General features: G+C 38.6%; 1 protein-coding gene and 1 long non-coding RNA gene across 13 annotated transcripts; one reads left to right on the top strand and one right to left on the bottom strand.

Moving 5' to 3' along the window:
- The first annotated feature begins 981 nt into the window (after positions 1–981).
- LOC112494981 lies at positions 982–1,802 on the top strand. The gene is made up of 2 exons (XR_003061063.1): positions 982–1,187; positions 1,257–1,802. It is a non-coding gene; the product is annotated as an uncharacterized LOC112494981 (long non-coding RNA).
- LOC107271947 (protein ECT2) lies at positions 1,471–15,396 on the bottom strand. Of its 12 annotated transcripts, none has more exons than XM_015748566.2 (17): positions 14,924–15,360; positions 12,510–12,720; positions 12,016–12,151; positions 11,524–11,733; positions 11,287–11,433; positions 10,053–11,159; positions 9,533–9,667; positions 9,202–9,451; positions 8,594–8,709; positions 8,084–8,480; positions 7,558–7,998; positions 7,319–7,473; positions 7,139–7,224; positions 6,769–6,861; positions 5,903–6,077; positions 4,540–4,658; positions 1,471–3,039 (listed from the first exon to the last, which is right to left on the bottom strand). In XM_015748566.2, the coding sequence occupies exons 1-17, from the start codon at positions 14,988–14,990 to the stop codon at positions 2,997–2,999; spliced, it is 3,888 nt and encodes a 1,295-aa protein (XP_015604052.1). In that variant the 5' UTR covers positions 14,991–15,360; the 3' UTR covers positions 1,471–2,996. The 12 variants fall into 12 exon arrangements, with proteins under 12 accessions (XP_015604052.1, XP_015604049.1, XP_015604054.1 ...); XM_015748563.2 differs by having other exon boundaries at positions 8,594–8,721; positions 14,924–15,355; XM_015748568.2 differs by having other exon boundaries at positions 6,823–6,861; positions 8,594–8,721; positions 14,924–15,351.
- Positions 15,397–15,398: the final 2 nt, after the last annotated feature.

The following is a 15,398-nucleotide window of genomic DNA, read 5'->3' as shown; positions in this document are numbered from 1 at the left end:
GAAATAGGAAAAGTAAGACAAGCACAATGTAAAGAGGGAGTGAACAGAGTGAAACGAGAAGTTATAAAGGAAGATAAAATTTAAGAAGTTAAAAAATAGAAAAGTAATGATTGGTGGTATAAAAGTAGAGAAGAAATAAGGAAAGAGATAAATAAGAAAGTAAAGAATGAAATATAAAGAAGAAATAAATATAGGAAAAGTAAGACAAGCACAATGGAAAGTGAGAGGGAACAGAGTAAAACGAGAAGACAGAAAGGAAAATCGAAGTAAAGAAGTCAAATGTAGAAAAGTAAGGAATGGAGTTATAAAAGTAGAGAAGAAACGAGGAAAGAGATAAGTGAGAAAGTAAAGAATGAAGAATAAAGAAATAAATATAGGAAAAGAAGAAAGTTCGAAATGGGTACGAGAGGTAATTCCGAGAGACCAGTATAGGAGACCGGCTCGAGGAAGAATGAGCGCTTCGGGCCTGACTCGAGCGCTCCCCCCACCATCCGCCTGCTCCGGCTCACCGAGTTCTGCGCGACGAACATGCGCGCACACAATTTTGGGCAACTTCCAGTATTTCTAAATATGCTTCGCCAGAATTTCCGATTTCTAAGTGTTAATATTTTACTTTATTGATTTAATTATTTATTTTAATGTTCCAAACACCTGATTTATTAATATTTCAATTGGAACGTAATTTATTTTCGATATTCTACAATTTCAATTTAATTTTTATCTACTATCCGTATATTCTGCAAAATTTTGATTTAGCCTCAATTTTATATACCATATAAATTTGGAAAGTAAATCTAGATCCAATAATATTTAGTAGTATTCGGAAAGCTTTATTCAATGTTTCGAATTTTCAACATTTCTGTGCAACTAATTCTTTTCTTCTTCTTCTTCAATGTTTCAACAATAGGCTTTTTCAATAGTTCTTGAGAAGTTCCATAGTTTCCGGTTTCGTTCTAAGGGTTGCTTTGGGAACCAGCGGTGAATAGCGGAGAACCTCTGCCCACAAAGCTACGCGTCGTGTTCACGTTTAGCTCGGCTACGACGGGATTCGCATTGTCGACGGAGGCGATGATCACAAATTCCTACTTCCAGACTCGTCGCTACGATTCAGTGCTAAGATTTTGGTATTGCCTAAAACTGTAGAGTTGTGCATCTCCTTACTCATCTCTGGTACATGTGTAATTAATGTAAAATCGATTATATTGCGGTCAGAGTACAGATAAACTGCAGATAAAACTTTATTTACAAATTTTCAGGTTCGTGTCCGTGCTTAGGGTTCCAGAGCCCCGTAATTTTCCAGGCAAACGTGAAGTCCGCATGAAACAAGTAGAATGTATTAATATCAATGAAGTTCTGTGTCTACTTACCTACAATTAGTATTCTTTACTTTTCTCTACTACTACACTTACCTGTTGTATTATTCAATGCGGTAAATTGATCAGGTTCATAATAAAGAAAAGGACACTCGTGTAGTTTCTCGTGTTTACATAATAAAGATTAAATTTATACAATCCATTAGAATTTAATATAAATAGTATTACGATTACTGCAAGTTACAAGATAGAATTACAATATTCTTACACGTGTGATAAAAAATATTCGATTTTCTTCAGGCACTGTCTATATCATAACCTACTATATATACGTGTATTATTTACATTCATTTAAACGGAGTCATCTGAAAGGCGCGAAAGTTACGTCGATGTGAACGAATATGCTCAAGAAAAAAAAATATATCAAACCGTAAAAATCTGATTATGACCATTCTGTCGAGTGTTTAATCTAATTCGGAAAAAAAAAATCAAAATGATAAATAAAGAAATGAAGTTTAGGCTATTAAAAGCTCTACGGAATTATGTATGTACACCCTAAGTCTATCTAAAGTACGCTAGAGTTAAAGGCGCTTTCGTGCGACAATTCATGTGTCATTCATGTGTCGCCATACGGATTAGTAGAAGCGCAAGCTATTGTACGAAGATTATACTGTCCACGGAATTTTCGGAAAATTTTTTTCAATTAAATTGGACGCGCGGTCAACGAACGTTCGAATGACAGTCCTAACGAGGGTAACGTTACTATAAATATATAAGAACGTAACTTTTAAACACTATATATATAACGATCCAGTGTACCGTAGACGCCGAATCACTTGTCTTTTTTTTTCATAGTCGATTTTGCGAAAAACGAATATACGTGAGACAGTGTATCCCCTACGAACTGTCTAAACTTATGTACACGTTACACAGTGTAACTGGCTATTATCGAAAGTACATAAATTCCTTTTTTTTTTAAATTTATTTAATCCCATGAAACAGTAACTATATAACATCTCATAGAAAGTATTATGATACATCTGTGACAGTGACGTGACAATTGCTCGTTCGTTTACGTGACCGTCGATCGCGCGCATCCTCTGTGATAAAAATAACAGTAACCGCGTGTTTGGTAAGGGGCGGAAGTATTTTTCGATTTTTAGCGTAAAAACGTTCTACAAGCTCGATACCCAGTACAGGTGCACGCACTGTGCACGGAACTAAATATGAAATTGGCACCACGAGGGAATCCCTGAGGCAAGTTATTTTCGGCTGTTTACAACGAAATCAATAATTTCTGCTATTTTTTCGGTATACAGAAAAATTCAGTTGAATTTTACGCTAATTGGTCGCGATCAATTTCGCAATACCCTACTCGGTACTGCGATGTAAGATTATTCATGGCCTTTACATACTCACTCGGTCCGGTAAATATTAACATAGGTATTTTGCGCTTTGACCATAAAAATGACATATATACACATTTTTCTCATCGAAGACTGCGAATACTGTCGTCCATCTCAGATGTACACATTTCTATAATACAGCAGCGTGGATCTCCACCCAAGAAATGTTCTCAACGTACGAGATAGCATTGGTACGAGAATATCTGTGACCGAGACGCACCCGGCGATTGTAACACGTGCGTGTCAGAGTACGAAGCGGCCATGTGTTTTTTTATTTTCAGAGCTCGGACTTGTCCTGCACAACTTCCTCGGAACAGTTTCTAAAGTGTGAAGAGAGAAAGAGAGAGAGAGAGAGAAGAGCGTCAGAGAAGTTTTTCTGTTTCTTAATGTTGGTTAAAAAAAATAAAAACACTAAGCACGAGCAACGAGAAATAGAAGTGAGGTTAATTTTATACATGTTAATGTGGCTGCGGCGCGATGAATGATTCTGTTACTGCGTATTGTTCGTGTCTGCTGATCGACAGAAGGACTCAAATAAGCGAATTATGATATTACATAAAAAGCACTTTTTAATCGGTGACACATTTTAGCCTAAATATCGTAATATTACTTTACAAAAGGACATTTCGACTCCGTTGCCGCTTCCGGTGCTTAACGCGCCTTTCTTTTTGCGCTCAGCGTAGCCATTGAATTGTCGCGTCAAGACCGGAAGCCAATAACGACGAAGTCCTCGGTATTATAATGATGGCATTAACAATAAATAATATAGACAATTATACAAAGTTAGGCACGAACATCGTTAACGTAAAAAATAGAGGAACACACGTGGATTGGGTTCCGCTAAGTAACCAACCGACCATTGTTTCCTTTGGAATATACACACCGTGCAGGTGGCGCCACTATCGCACGGAAACGATGGTCAGTTTTCAAGATGGACGGAGGAGCCTTAATGAATATCATATAACAAGGTAGAAAAGCGAGAGGAAGTTAATAACAAAATGGGATTGTTAGGTGGCTCCTCGATCCACACGATTATTCTCAGTCGTAGGTCGAAGGCCTCCGGGCCACGGTCGCAAATATTTTTATCTTTCTTTCACGGTCCTCCATGGTTTTTTTTTCTTTCGATTACATGAAAGCGATTAAAAATAATGATAAAAGATAACCGTACGAACTTGACACAGGCTTTTAAAAAATATAAATACATCCAACATCTAACGACACTTATCCCGTACCATACCGGTATAATAAATTAAAGTTTAATAAGTATAAGAATCTACTCGAATCACTGGTAATAAATTGGTAGTAAACACAAAAAGGATGTAAGTCTCTATATTAGTATTTAGAATCATTGTCATCGATAATTCGTACTGTTAGTAAGTTTAAGCCGATATTACTAAACTATTTGTTACCCGTGTACAAAAATCGTGGCACTGAATACTAAAAAGCTGTACAGTTAGCGCGACAATGGTACGTACAGTACAAGAACAATGAATTTCGTGTGGACGTAACAAAAGAAGTATAAGTTAATGAAGTAAAAAGAATGAACGAGTTACAAAAAAAAAAAAATAAAAGAAACGAAATGGTGGCACGTAATTTCTTACGAGTATAAATACGAACAAAAAAAAAAGCCAAGAGACCGTTCATAGTCGCGAACGTGGCCCGTTGCCAATAGAACAATGTAGTAAATACGACGTCGGCATACGAGAACGATGATATCCAAAAGCTTGGCGTTTTGTCGGTGGAAGCCTTTTGAGCAATGATAGCGAATGGTAATGATGTAGTTAGCGAGCTTTTAGAGACTTTTTTTGTCGAGTTACAACCTTCGTAGCGAGGCCATACTCAAGGAACTGCATTTCGCTTTGCGTGTCGGCTGAACCGACATTGGTGCCACCAGAACATCGTCCCTTGACGGAGATCCCGAGCCACCGTTGCCCAATTCCTGAAAGCACATGAGATTACCTATTCCAATCTGTCACAAAACCCCACACGTGCAATGTCCCGCGATGATAATTCTATTATTGATGATTGTACATGACACTGTCTGATCACTGAACACTGGAGATCGCCATAACATCTCCCAAACAAACGAAACTCCATGCAATCATATTGATCTACTTTGTAAGCCCATGATAGCTTTGTCTGGTTAATACGGTTAGGACTTTTTCCGTGAGAACCTTACCTGAAAGTTTGATACACTGTATAACAGAATTAATGAAACGTGCACGGGATACAAAAGATTTTGATGTAAACCGAGGACATGCACCCGATTACCCATTGATATGAAAAATTTACAAAGTCTTATGGTGATTCCCGAGATTACATGTTCCCAAGTGAAGGAATGACTGATTGAAATTTAAAAAAAAATAATGGAATACTTTAACTGATCCCTAAGCGTGTGGTGTTTTATCTAGTTATCAACACGAAACACTTTCAACCAGGGGAAACACTGCGCGACGTTGCATTCCTGAAAACAGTTATCCGCTTATTTTGATATTCCTTTTTTTTTGGGTTCATATATGAAAAACGTGTTTTCACGAGAGAAGACACGAATATCGATCTTGGTGCATTGTCCTCCGTTAGGATCAAAACGACGAAAAGCGATTTTAACGTGAAGTGTATTTACAGTAAACTCGTAAACGTACTTACGTGACATTCAGCGGAGCTCAATCCGTCTTAGTAAAGCATGAACAATTGACATTTGACGAGTTAACATTACATAAAGGATATAAAGAGAAAACATAGAACTACACAGTCCGTACTTGGACGTATTCAAGGAATTGAGAGAGTCAACGAATCACAAAAGAAAAGCATTAGACTGAATAGCGATAACGATAACTTTATTTAGTTATCCAATGCTTTAGTGGACGGTAACAAAAAGCGATGAAAAAATGCATACGTTGGAGAATTCAAAAAAAGAAATTAGTCCTACACTTGAGATTATACCCATAGCAAGCGAAACACGAGAATTCTCAGAGCCATCTGTGCGAAAAGTTGAGAATAGAGATAAAAATGTATTTTGCAAAATTAATTAAAGAGTTAATAGCGAGGGAGACCAAGGCGAAAATCTTCTGTCGTGAAACATGATACGGCATGGGATATATTAAAAGAAAAGAGATAGAAAGAAACGTTACTGCAAGCAAAGATCATGTGCATAGCAAATACTGTGCATTGTTGTCAACTAACGTTAATATTGTTGCAACTAGCCAATCGCATCTGGGCCAGTTGTTGACTGGCTGGCGTAAGACTATTCGTTGAGCCGAATGGCGACATCATGGTGGACATCGCGCGTTTCAATTTGCTTGGCGTTTTGTTGAAGCTGAAAGCTCGGCCGACTTTCATCCTGGTCCTAGATGCGAACCTAAACATGAAAACGTCACTGTATATATTTTAATTTGTTCTGGTTTCAAAACTTTGTTAATAATTGCGACGCTGAAATTCTTGTTATCACAAATTTGAAAAAAGTAAAATCAAATAACGAATTAAACGATTCCGTACTGAATTGTTCGTGTCTTTCTTAAAGAGACGTTTCGATCGACTGGAACTTGTTGTGAGAGCAAGAATTCATACAAACGAGGGGATATAGCAAGGTTAAGAGGAAAAAAAAATTGAAAATGCAAAATAAAACCAGTTCAAGCATACACCAATAAGTACATCGTGCCAAAGCCAGTAACTAAAACCAAAAATATCTACGTTAAAGACATTGCGTTACTTCTTAGGTTAGGTTAGTCCATAGTGGACTTTAACATGCAGTAAGATACGCCTTAGATAGAAAGCCGAATGACAGAATGTTATAATAATATCGTAGCATACTTTTTTTTTTTTGGAAAATAGAAAATAAATGATTGAAACGATCCGTTTCTTGCTTGAACTGGCCCCAAAAAAACCACCACTTTAAAAGCAATTTTGAACTAACTCGGTTAACTATAGACTATTTTCTCATTGTCTTCTATTACTCAATTGAGAATGAAGAAATTTTTCATTTTACTAAAAGCGGGTAAGGGATTTTTCAAGCAAGTAAAAAAAGTAATTAGCCTGGTGCGAAAACTGACGGTAGTGGGACATGTAATGTGGTTTCACACATGCTATTCAATAGGAACACATACGGGTCCATATACTCCAGGTAAAAATTATGAAATAGGCTCCTGCAACCAAACGGGTCGTTACCCCATTATTCTTTTGTTCATCACATGCGATACGGAAAAGAGAAGAAATAATCATTAAACATAAAAATAGAATACCGACATTTTCGAGGAACGTGTAAAGATTTATCGCTTGAACCACCAAATCTTTCAAAAATCCGTTCTTCGTTTATATATCAACAACAGAGAACGTTCGTCGAAATTCGTATAAAGTATAGATTTCTTTTTAATCAGGCTACTTTAATCTATTTTCAAATGCAATAGTTACACTAGTACTTACTTAAATGCTTTGCTCAATGTGCCTAATGCTATGTCGCTAGTATCAATCTCGAGTTGATTTGAATCGAGAGTGATTAGAAAAGTATCCTGAAACACAAAAATTAACAATTTACTCGTTGCGGAATGATTATGGCAATGAAGTTAATTATACCTTAAACGTTTCATATATTTCATGACTTACCGCGTCAGCCTTACAGACAGTATTAGCCATTTGTCGGCAAAGCGTCCTAAGATAATTTGTTTTATTGACCTCCTCGTCGGTTATCGTGAACGAGAACATCTTTTCCTTCAGTTCCTGGTTGCTGCGCACCATGAGGGCGAAGACTTTGTGGCATTCTGCAATAGTAGATGCATACAAAATATTGAATCAACCAACCTTATCTTGGTGCAGAAAACAAAATGTATAATAAAATTTCTTACCGTCAGTCTCACGGATATCCACGACCTTCTTGATCGTGCTCAACGACAGCATTCTGATATGTTTATACGGCTTTCCCTGGCTGAGTTTTGCAGAATGTAAACCGTTCGCCGTATTGGGGCTCTTCAAGGAGTTGAAGGCCTTCGAACGCTTCTTGCAGATTTCCAAAGTATCCGTGAATAGAAAGAGGACTAGATGATCGCCACGACCGCTGAGTGCCTCGCCCATTTCCATTACGTCGCACTTCCCAATGAATGAACGATGCGACGAGACCAAATGCGGAGGACAATTATCGATCTCATTAAAGATATCGAACATTACGAGTTGCCCTTCAGTTTTGCGCTTGTCTTCGTTAATATAAGTCATGACTTCCTTAATACTGCTGATCGACAGTTCCAGCGCGCTGTGGTCCGGGTTGTTTTTATTCGTGTGCTTAAGAATATCTTTAAGAAAATAACAAAGACCCGTCTAATTATACGTTCCTCGCTTTAATTAACCTCTACGTTAAATACAGGTCGTTTTAATTACCATTTAGCAATAAGCTAATACTGGGTAGCCTCTGGACAGGTTTGATCAACAGCTCCTTCAAGCTCTGCCGGCCGCACTCGGGCTTGGTTTGGCAAATTTTTAAAAAAGCATGAAACCGTGGTTTATTTTGGTCGCACTGGTCGAGCATCTCCTTTGTGTTTTCGAAAAAGTTCACGTACGGTGGATATGCCTTCACCAGATCCGGGGCGTATTTTAAAAAGATATTTCCAATGCTCACGTCCTCCGCCCAGCGAGACGCACTATAGCGAAGTTCCTCGAGCATCTTCTTGTGGACCTCGTAGATCGGCGGGAAGTTGCCAAAGATAATTTTTGCCTCTGTACTGTTTAGCAGTTCCCCGGTGGTTTCTATGAGATCTTCTAATGGCGACTTGAATAACTGAGTCCAGAAAAGACAAAATGAAGGTATCGTTCAACGTGAACCGATACGAATTCTTGTAATCTCGTTTTCTTCTGCTTTCTCAGTGTCATTCATATTCAGGGTAAACTTACCGTCATTATTGTACTCAGGATACCGACGTAGTTTGATTCCGTCTGTACGAGCTCCAGGAATACTTGATGTCGCGGTGACAGGTTCTTCCTCGATGTCTCTGTGTTAACAGCTTCTACTTCTGGAATATCTGCCGATTACCAAGAGTCCTGTTCACTGCTCGCGTCCCTCGTATGGTTGTTACGGTTAGTCGTTACACAAAAGTTATCAAGCTATTTTTCAACTTCGAGATGCTATAAATTCTCGAAGTTCTTGAGACGAGGTAAAATGCCATAAATAATTTTTCATTTCATATTGAATCACCGCGCGTTTCACTTATCAAATTATTATTAAGATTTCGAATAGAACTCGATAAGAAATACTATGTTAGTAAATACCTCATAAATTCTTTTGTGAAAAAAAAACCATAAAGGAGGAATGCGAGCCCGTTAATACTAGTTAGTATCTAAAAATTCAATATAAATTAAACTTATCGTTAAACCACCACCGCAGATAGTATTAGGTTCATGACGGTAGCGTTATATAATAAAAATTTGTGCAGTGCACAAATATTGATCGATGCGCGAGTAAATTATTAAACTCGTATCTCTGATCACAATCAATAACTTACCGTCCAGCAGTTGCTTATCAGGACTGGCTGTACAGTCAAGAAAACTTCCACTGACGCTCAGATGCCCGGCGTCGCTAATACTGGAACGCCTTTTATGAACTGCCGGGGAGTCAGCACCGTTTTGTACCAAACTCGACAGAGTTTCGGCCAGTCGTTTACGTTTCCGTCTCGTAGATGCTGTGCTAGGTGTCGCTGCCTGTTGACTATCTCTTCTGGCCGAAGCAGTGGGCGACAGCACAGATTCTAAGTACTGCATGGATGAATTCTAATTTGTAGAAAGCGCTTCTTCTTCCTTTGCGTATGTCATTATAATGGTATTCGGATAACTTACGTCTTCGAAAAGATATTCCTTCTCGTCAGCTGCGCCTTCATTTTGAACCGACGTCCAGAACCATTCAGCCTTTACTATGTGGGCCCGCACGGAGGCCAAGTCTGGTAGAGCATTTACATTAGACTCGTCCACGACCTATAATAATAGTATTGTATTGAGATTAACGGTAAATATTGTATAACAAACATTACAATCTGGACGTGAAACAATGGACATGATAAACTGTGACACATAATCCAAATGCAACAGGTTAGTTTATATATACGTTACTGTTCACAAACGGGTGGACGGTAAACAGTAATAATTACCCCTGACTATGAATTTTCACCAAAAACTATATTTACGATCGTAACCACACAACCACTAGAATAAATTGAACAGAACCAGAGCAAGAGTTTACAAATGTACTGCGCTATCGTTTCTTCTACATGAGATAAAAGTACTGTCGTTTAATTACAGAACTGTTCAATTTACTGCTAATTCCCTCACAATTAAATCCTTAAGTGATGAATTATAATACCACGATAAAAGATTTCTCCTGCGACTTCTTCGTCTTGTCGAATCCCGAAGTTTGATTTTGAGTTCTGTCCAAGGAAGTGGAAGCATTGCTGGTCTTTTTCGAATCGGTGGACATTCTGGCGATTTTAGCAGGGATTGACGCGGAATTGGACTGGGATCTTTTACCTTCAGGACTCATGTGCACATACTGTTTAGAATCCGACGTGTGATTAGTTTCGTCGGATTTAAAAATTTGCCTTAAAGCCGTACTGAAGTTTCTCTTGGTTCGCAAAATCGGCGAACCGTAAAGGAGTAAATCCTCCCGGTGTCTGCATAGATTCGGTTGCGAGAAAATCTTCACGGAACGTGTTTTATCGGGAGACGTGAATTTTGTGACAGCGAAACAGGACTTTGACCGTTTCCAAATAACGTATCGTCGCGGTGTTACTGCTTTTTTGTTCGATTGAATAGTTTTTGACGCAGGTGACTTATTCGTCTGATCATCTTTCGAATACTGTGACGTTATTACAGGCACCTTGCTTTCCGTCTGAATTAATTGACTAACCGGTAGCGACATGGATCTTACGTTTTTTAATTTTGACATTCTCAAATCGAAACTTCGACTAGGTTCCGATGTATCCACGTCCATTTTACTAGAGACTATAGATGCCAAATCCAATTCGGTGGATGTCACTATTAAACCGGAATTTGCAGAGCCCGAGTTAAGCGAGTTTAATCTAGAGCCAGTTATGTCCTGAGACATTCTTGTGGACGAGGAGATATTGACTCCGGAGTCATATTGATTTGAAAAACAATCGAACGGAAAGTCTGCGTCTTCGGATTTAGTGAAATCCATGGAAATGCCAGAGTCCAGGCTAAGATCCGAAGCAACGCTGAATCTGCGTGCAATATTGTCATTCGTATATCTCGAAATGTAAGGGTGATACTGAACCGATGCCGATCGAGAGATTGATCCTGAATGGTCTGAAGTTTTACTAGGGATTGTATTGGTATAAGGATCGTAAAACGTGAAGGTGAAGGGTTCAGTCTTTAAGGAATACATTCGAGATGGGATACGAGGTCCCATGTAATTCCCGACATCGCGGTACCGGTTGTCCGAATCGGTCACCTAAATAAATGTATTCGCAAAGTGTTGCTGTTAAACTGTCAGTGTATTCCAGTCAACCAAGTAAAGCGGTAAGTGTCTTTTTTACAAGGAAATCGTACACAAGGGAAGAGTAAACTGTTATACTTACCACATGAGTGCAGTTAGGATCATCAATCTCTGTCGATTCTCCACCTTGTTGTTGCAGAACTTCGCACATGTGCTTTTTCTCATCGTCGGGAAAGCCAAAGAAGCATACTTTGGCCCCGAAGAAAGGTTTGAGTTTCTGTGTTGCAACCTGAGAGCATCAATCATTTCGTTTCTCAATAGAGCCATATTGGTTAACTTCCTTATTAAAGAATCGAAATTAATAACACGAGTTTCATACCAATTCGTCATTACTGCCGTAGCTGGCAACGTCGTCCTTAGCTTCCCACAACGTCGTCACCCAGCTAATTGACATTATCGGCACACGAAACGTTACGGCGTATCGATATTTATCGCCGCCGCAACAATTCGCCAACAGGTGAGTTACCTTACCGCCCATTTCCTTCCGGATACTGCCACCCATACTGTGGATCATGTTGATGAGCCTTGTCTGGATAATAATGAAAGAAAGGATATATATATATATATATATATATATATAATTTATCATCTTCAACTTCTACAAAATTCATAACAATGTCATTTCCATTCTACCCGTCTCAAATGATCTCTTTCTTTTCTTCAACAAGTCAGGTAAAATGGTCTCTCGCGACGCCTAATCAAGCACAATCACTGTCCCTTATCAGTTAGCCACTCATGACTGTTTAAACACAGAGCCTGATAGCGAGACTATTTGAAAATAAATTAACCGTCTATAAACGGATATACTTACCAGCTCGTCTTTCTTCCGGAAACCGGTAAAGGCGACAACGATTCCCACCATTGCTTGAGTGTACATTGGTCGGTTGATGCTAGGTAGAGAAGCCTTCTTGTCTGCCAGCTGCAGAAGAGCAGTAGGTCCCAGTATTCTGTTTGAATGGAAAAAAAAATAAAGAAAATATGAGTGAACTTGCACCTTGTTTTACAAATACACATTTTTACCATAATCAAACTCACTACGTCAGAACCTAATAGGACGAATATTTACCTCGAGTCGAGGTGTGAAAATAAAAAGTTGGACAAAAAACTACACAACAGAAACAGCTCGTGCCAAGTAGTAATGGCTACGATTGCCTTGAGATAGTATAACCCGACAATGACGCGGTATCGTGACGCTTAAAGCGTGGAACATTAAAACTACTAGGGAAGGCTACAAATAAATGTCTTGAATCAGGGTGAAAGAGAACATCAGAGGAAGTAATGTTCAAATCGAATCTGACAACAAACCTGTGGGCACTTTTGGATAGTCCCTCGTATTCAGGTCCCTCAAATTGCTTTAAAATGAAGTACGTGCAGTAGGCAGTATCTTCCATATATTCTGCACCAGTTTCAGACTTCAATACCGGCACACTGAATTGTTGAGCTGCCGCGCCCAAAGCCGGATCTTCTCCGGCTTCGCCGACCAGGCATATCCTCTTCTTGCGCGGAATGATCAGAGCTAATTAAAAGATACATATATAATTAATGAATAACCACATCAAGCCATCGATCTTACGCTTCCCTATTTAACCTCATAGAATACAGTACCAAGGGCAGATACATATTACGGGGACACGTTTAAATGATGTGATACAAGATAAAGAAAAGTTTTAGATTTGCAACGTTAACACTTTTTATGAAATACCGTCGGTGCGGATATTATACAAATGCGAATAATTGTGCAATATCAATGTTTGCTTATACAGACTGTCCAAAAGACAAAACCGGCTGATTGTCTGCGAGGACGCAATGTAACTGGCGCCGCGTTAAACGGTAATGCGTTTAACGAATAATTCATTGCATTAATCATGATGCTAATTTTGTTTGAGTCTGTAGAATATTCACTTTATGTTGGAACTGGAGTCATGGGAATTATGATGAGAATTGCGCTCTGTAGTATAAACCCATTTAACTGTTCTGCTGCGTTTCATGGTGAAATTTTTAGTCTTTCGTAATAGGCACGTAACATGTGTATAAATTGATAGTGTATGGCTAATGAATTTTTTTTCATAATATTTATGTGTAAAAGTGGGTGTTGAAAAGTTTCTACTTAATTGAGACGGTACTTGGTGATTTATAGACTTGCTTTAATGGGAATTGCTTAAACTGTCTTTTCCTGTTGGCACTTTCAGTCCCCTTTATAGATATGCGAGCCAGAGATCATGTGCAATTCAACGTGTGACGAGTCCTGGCACATGCTTTGTCTTCTTTAAACATTTTTCTTGCATCCCTTTGCTTTTACTGACGAGATATGTTAGATGGGTAGTTTCTTTTGAACCCTTAGGGACTTATTTTTGGAATAAATTCGCCCTTAACCCCTGGAGTTATAGTATTCTCCCTTTTGGAGGCTATACTTAGATTTTGAGGAAGGATCGTTTGTCTAATGATTTTCCGCTTGAGGAATATACCGAAAATAAGAAGTTATTTTCGAAAATGAGAATTTCTTATGGACGGTAAGATATAATGTTGATTTAAGAGACCCACAGGCCATCTATATACAATTTCTTGCAGCTTCTGCATGGAAAAAATAAAATAAATATGTAGCACAGAATCTATTTTATTTTTTTAACTGCGAAGAACGTAATTTCCTATGCATCATCTTGTTTCTATATAGTTTAAGGTAAACAAATTATGGTAATTAAATTCCATATGAATTTATCTTGATGACTTGGTGAAAATATATACCCAGAGAGAGGAGCATATTGAATTATACCACATTAGTGAAATGTACGATAAATTCTAGTGCAAAAACCATACATACAAAATGGTAAAAGTTTTTGCATATGTGTACATGGTATACGCAACAAGATGATTCATCTCCAAAGTATAGAAAGTCAAATATGGTAACTTAATCTTACAAATGTCATTTTTCTTTAAGGTACCATCAGACAAAAACTTTTTTTATGAAGTCTAATATACTACGAGGAAGATAGGTATAAGGACGATAAGGACTCTACAGAAAACAAAGTCAAAGAATGTAAGCGAATCAATTCCTTATGGTAGGATAAGAATTCCTAGTGGCAAAATTATCTTGTTCAACAGATTAACTGCATACATGACTGGTATCAGTCTATCGAGATAATATCAAACTGATAGCAGCTGCCAATATTACAATTGTTTCCAACAGAGTTAAATAAAATGAAACCTAAACAATTCCTCTAAAATACCATAATGAAGGAGTCTTGCTGTGTGCAGGCACATTAAAAATATAAATTCAATGTAACCTCATGTGTCCTAGTACAAAATGTACAAGATATAATGTATAACATTTGTAAAATATCACGATTGGTATCCCTGACAAGATAAAAACGTAAGCAATATTACGCGTGAGTATCTAACACGCGTATCAGTAAAAAAAATAATGATATTAGTCATGAATGTTAAAATAAGAACCGTCAAGATCTTCAAAAATTCTCAAACAACGGTCAGAGTATAAAACAAAGCAATAAAATAACAGATACAAAAGTCCTGAACGAAGATATTGCCGAAGCATCGGTACATAAGACAGAAGATCTGCTGGGAAGTCAGACACAGTAGGTAGGGTTAGTTCGGCAGGTGCCTCAATCGATGAAAGGTAGCAACACGCGTATCAGGTTAGAAAATGACAAAGATTTTTAGAAGAATTAGATTCAGGGGCGAGCGATGCTGCTGCCGAGACTTACGCTCGCTCCTGGCCGGCTCCTCACTATTTATATCGCTCGTACTGCTATGAACGCTTCCCTCTTCCATTTTGGCCGTTCGTTACAACATCGGTCCGTCCTCTTGGTCCTCGAGTCTCGAGTTATGGCGCGTCTCGAAACACTTTCAGGCCCGCGACCCGGCAGCCGGCACGTTTCCAGGCTCATTTAAAGTCCATCGCCGATACCAGCGGCACTCGCGCACCGAGAAAACCCACATGAATCAAACACCAGAAACAATTCGCACGCACTCGTATTTACCAGCAGAATCACTCGACGGTGATTCGTTCCGTCTCACTTCGTTTTACCGTGATGCCTTTTCACTGGCTTTTCACTATCCCTGTCCCACTCGATCTCGTCAACTCAACCTGCCATTCGTTCACTTCTTCGACAAGGTTGCCGAAGACATAACGACATTGGCTCGATTACGAATCCTTCGGTCACGTGGTGGAGTCACGTG

Source organism: Cephus cinctus, unplaced genomic scaffold, assembly GCF_000341935.2.
Source record: "Cephus cinctus unplaced genomic scaffold, Ccin1 Ccin1_scaffold1073, whole genome shotgun sequence".
In the NCBI taxonomy this organism is placed as follows: domain Eukaryota; kingdom Metazoa; phylum Arthropoda; class Insecta; order Hymenoptera; family Cephidae; genus Cephus; species Cephus cinctus.
Note: the sequence above shows the minus strand (reverse complement) of the source record. Positions and strands in the feature narration are given on the sequence as shown.

Excerpts from the sequence above, each read along its gene's own strand:
- LOC107271947 (XM_015748563.2), bottom strand. The coding sequence starts at position 14,990 with ATGGAAGAGGGAAGCGTTCATAGCAGTACGAGCGATATAAATAGTGAG. Across the intron at positions 12,721-14,923 it reads GGAGCCGGCCAGGAGCGAGC|CTCTGATCATTCCGCGCAAG; the intron begins GTAAGTCTCGGC and ends TCTTTTAATTAG. Across the intron at positions 4,659-5,902 it reads CTAGTTGCAACAATATTAAC|GAATTGGGCAACGGTGGCTC; the intron begins GTTAGTTGACAA and ends ATGTGCTTTCAG.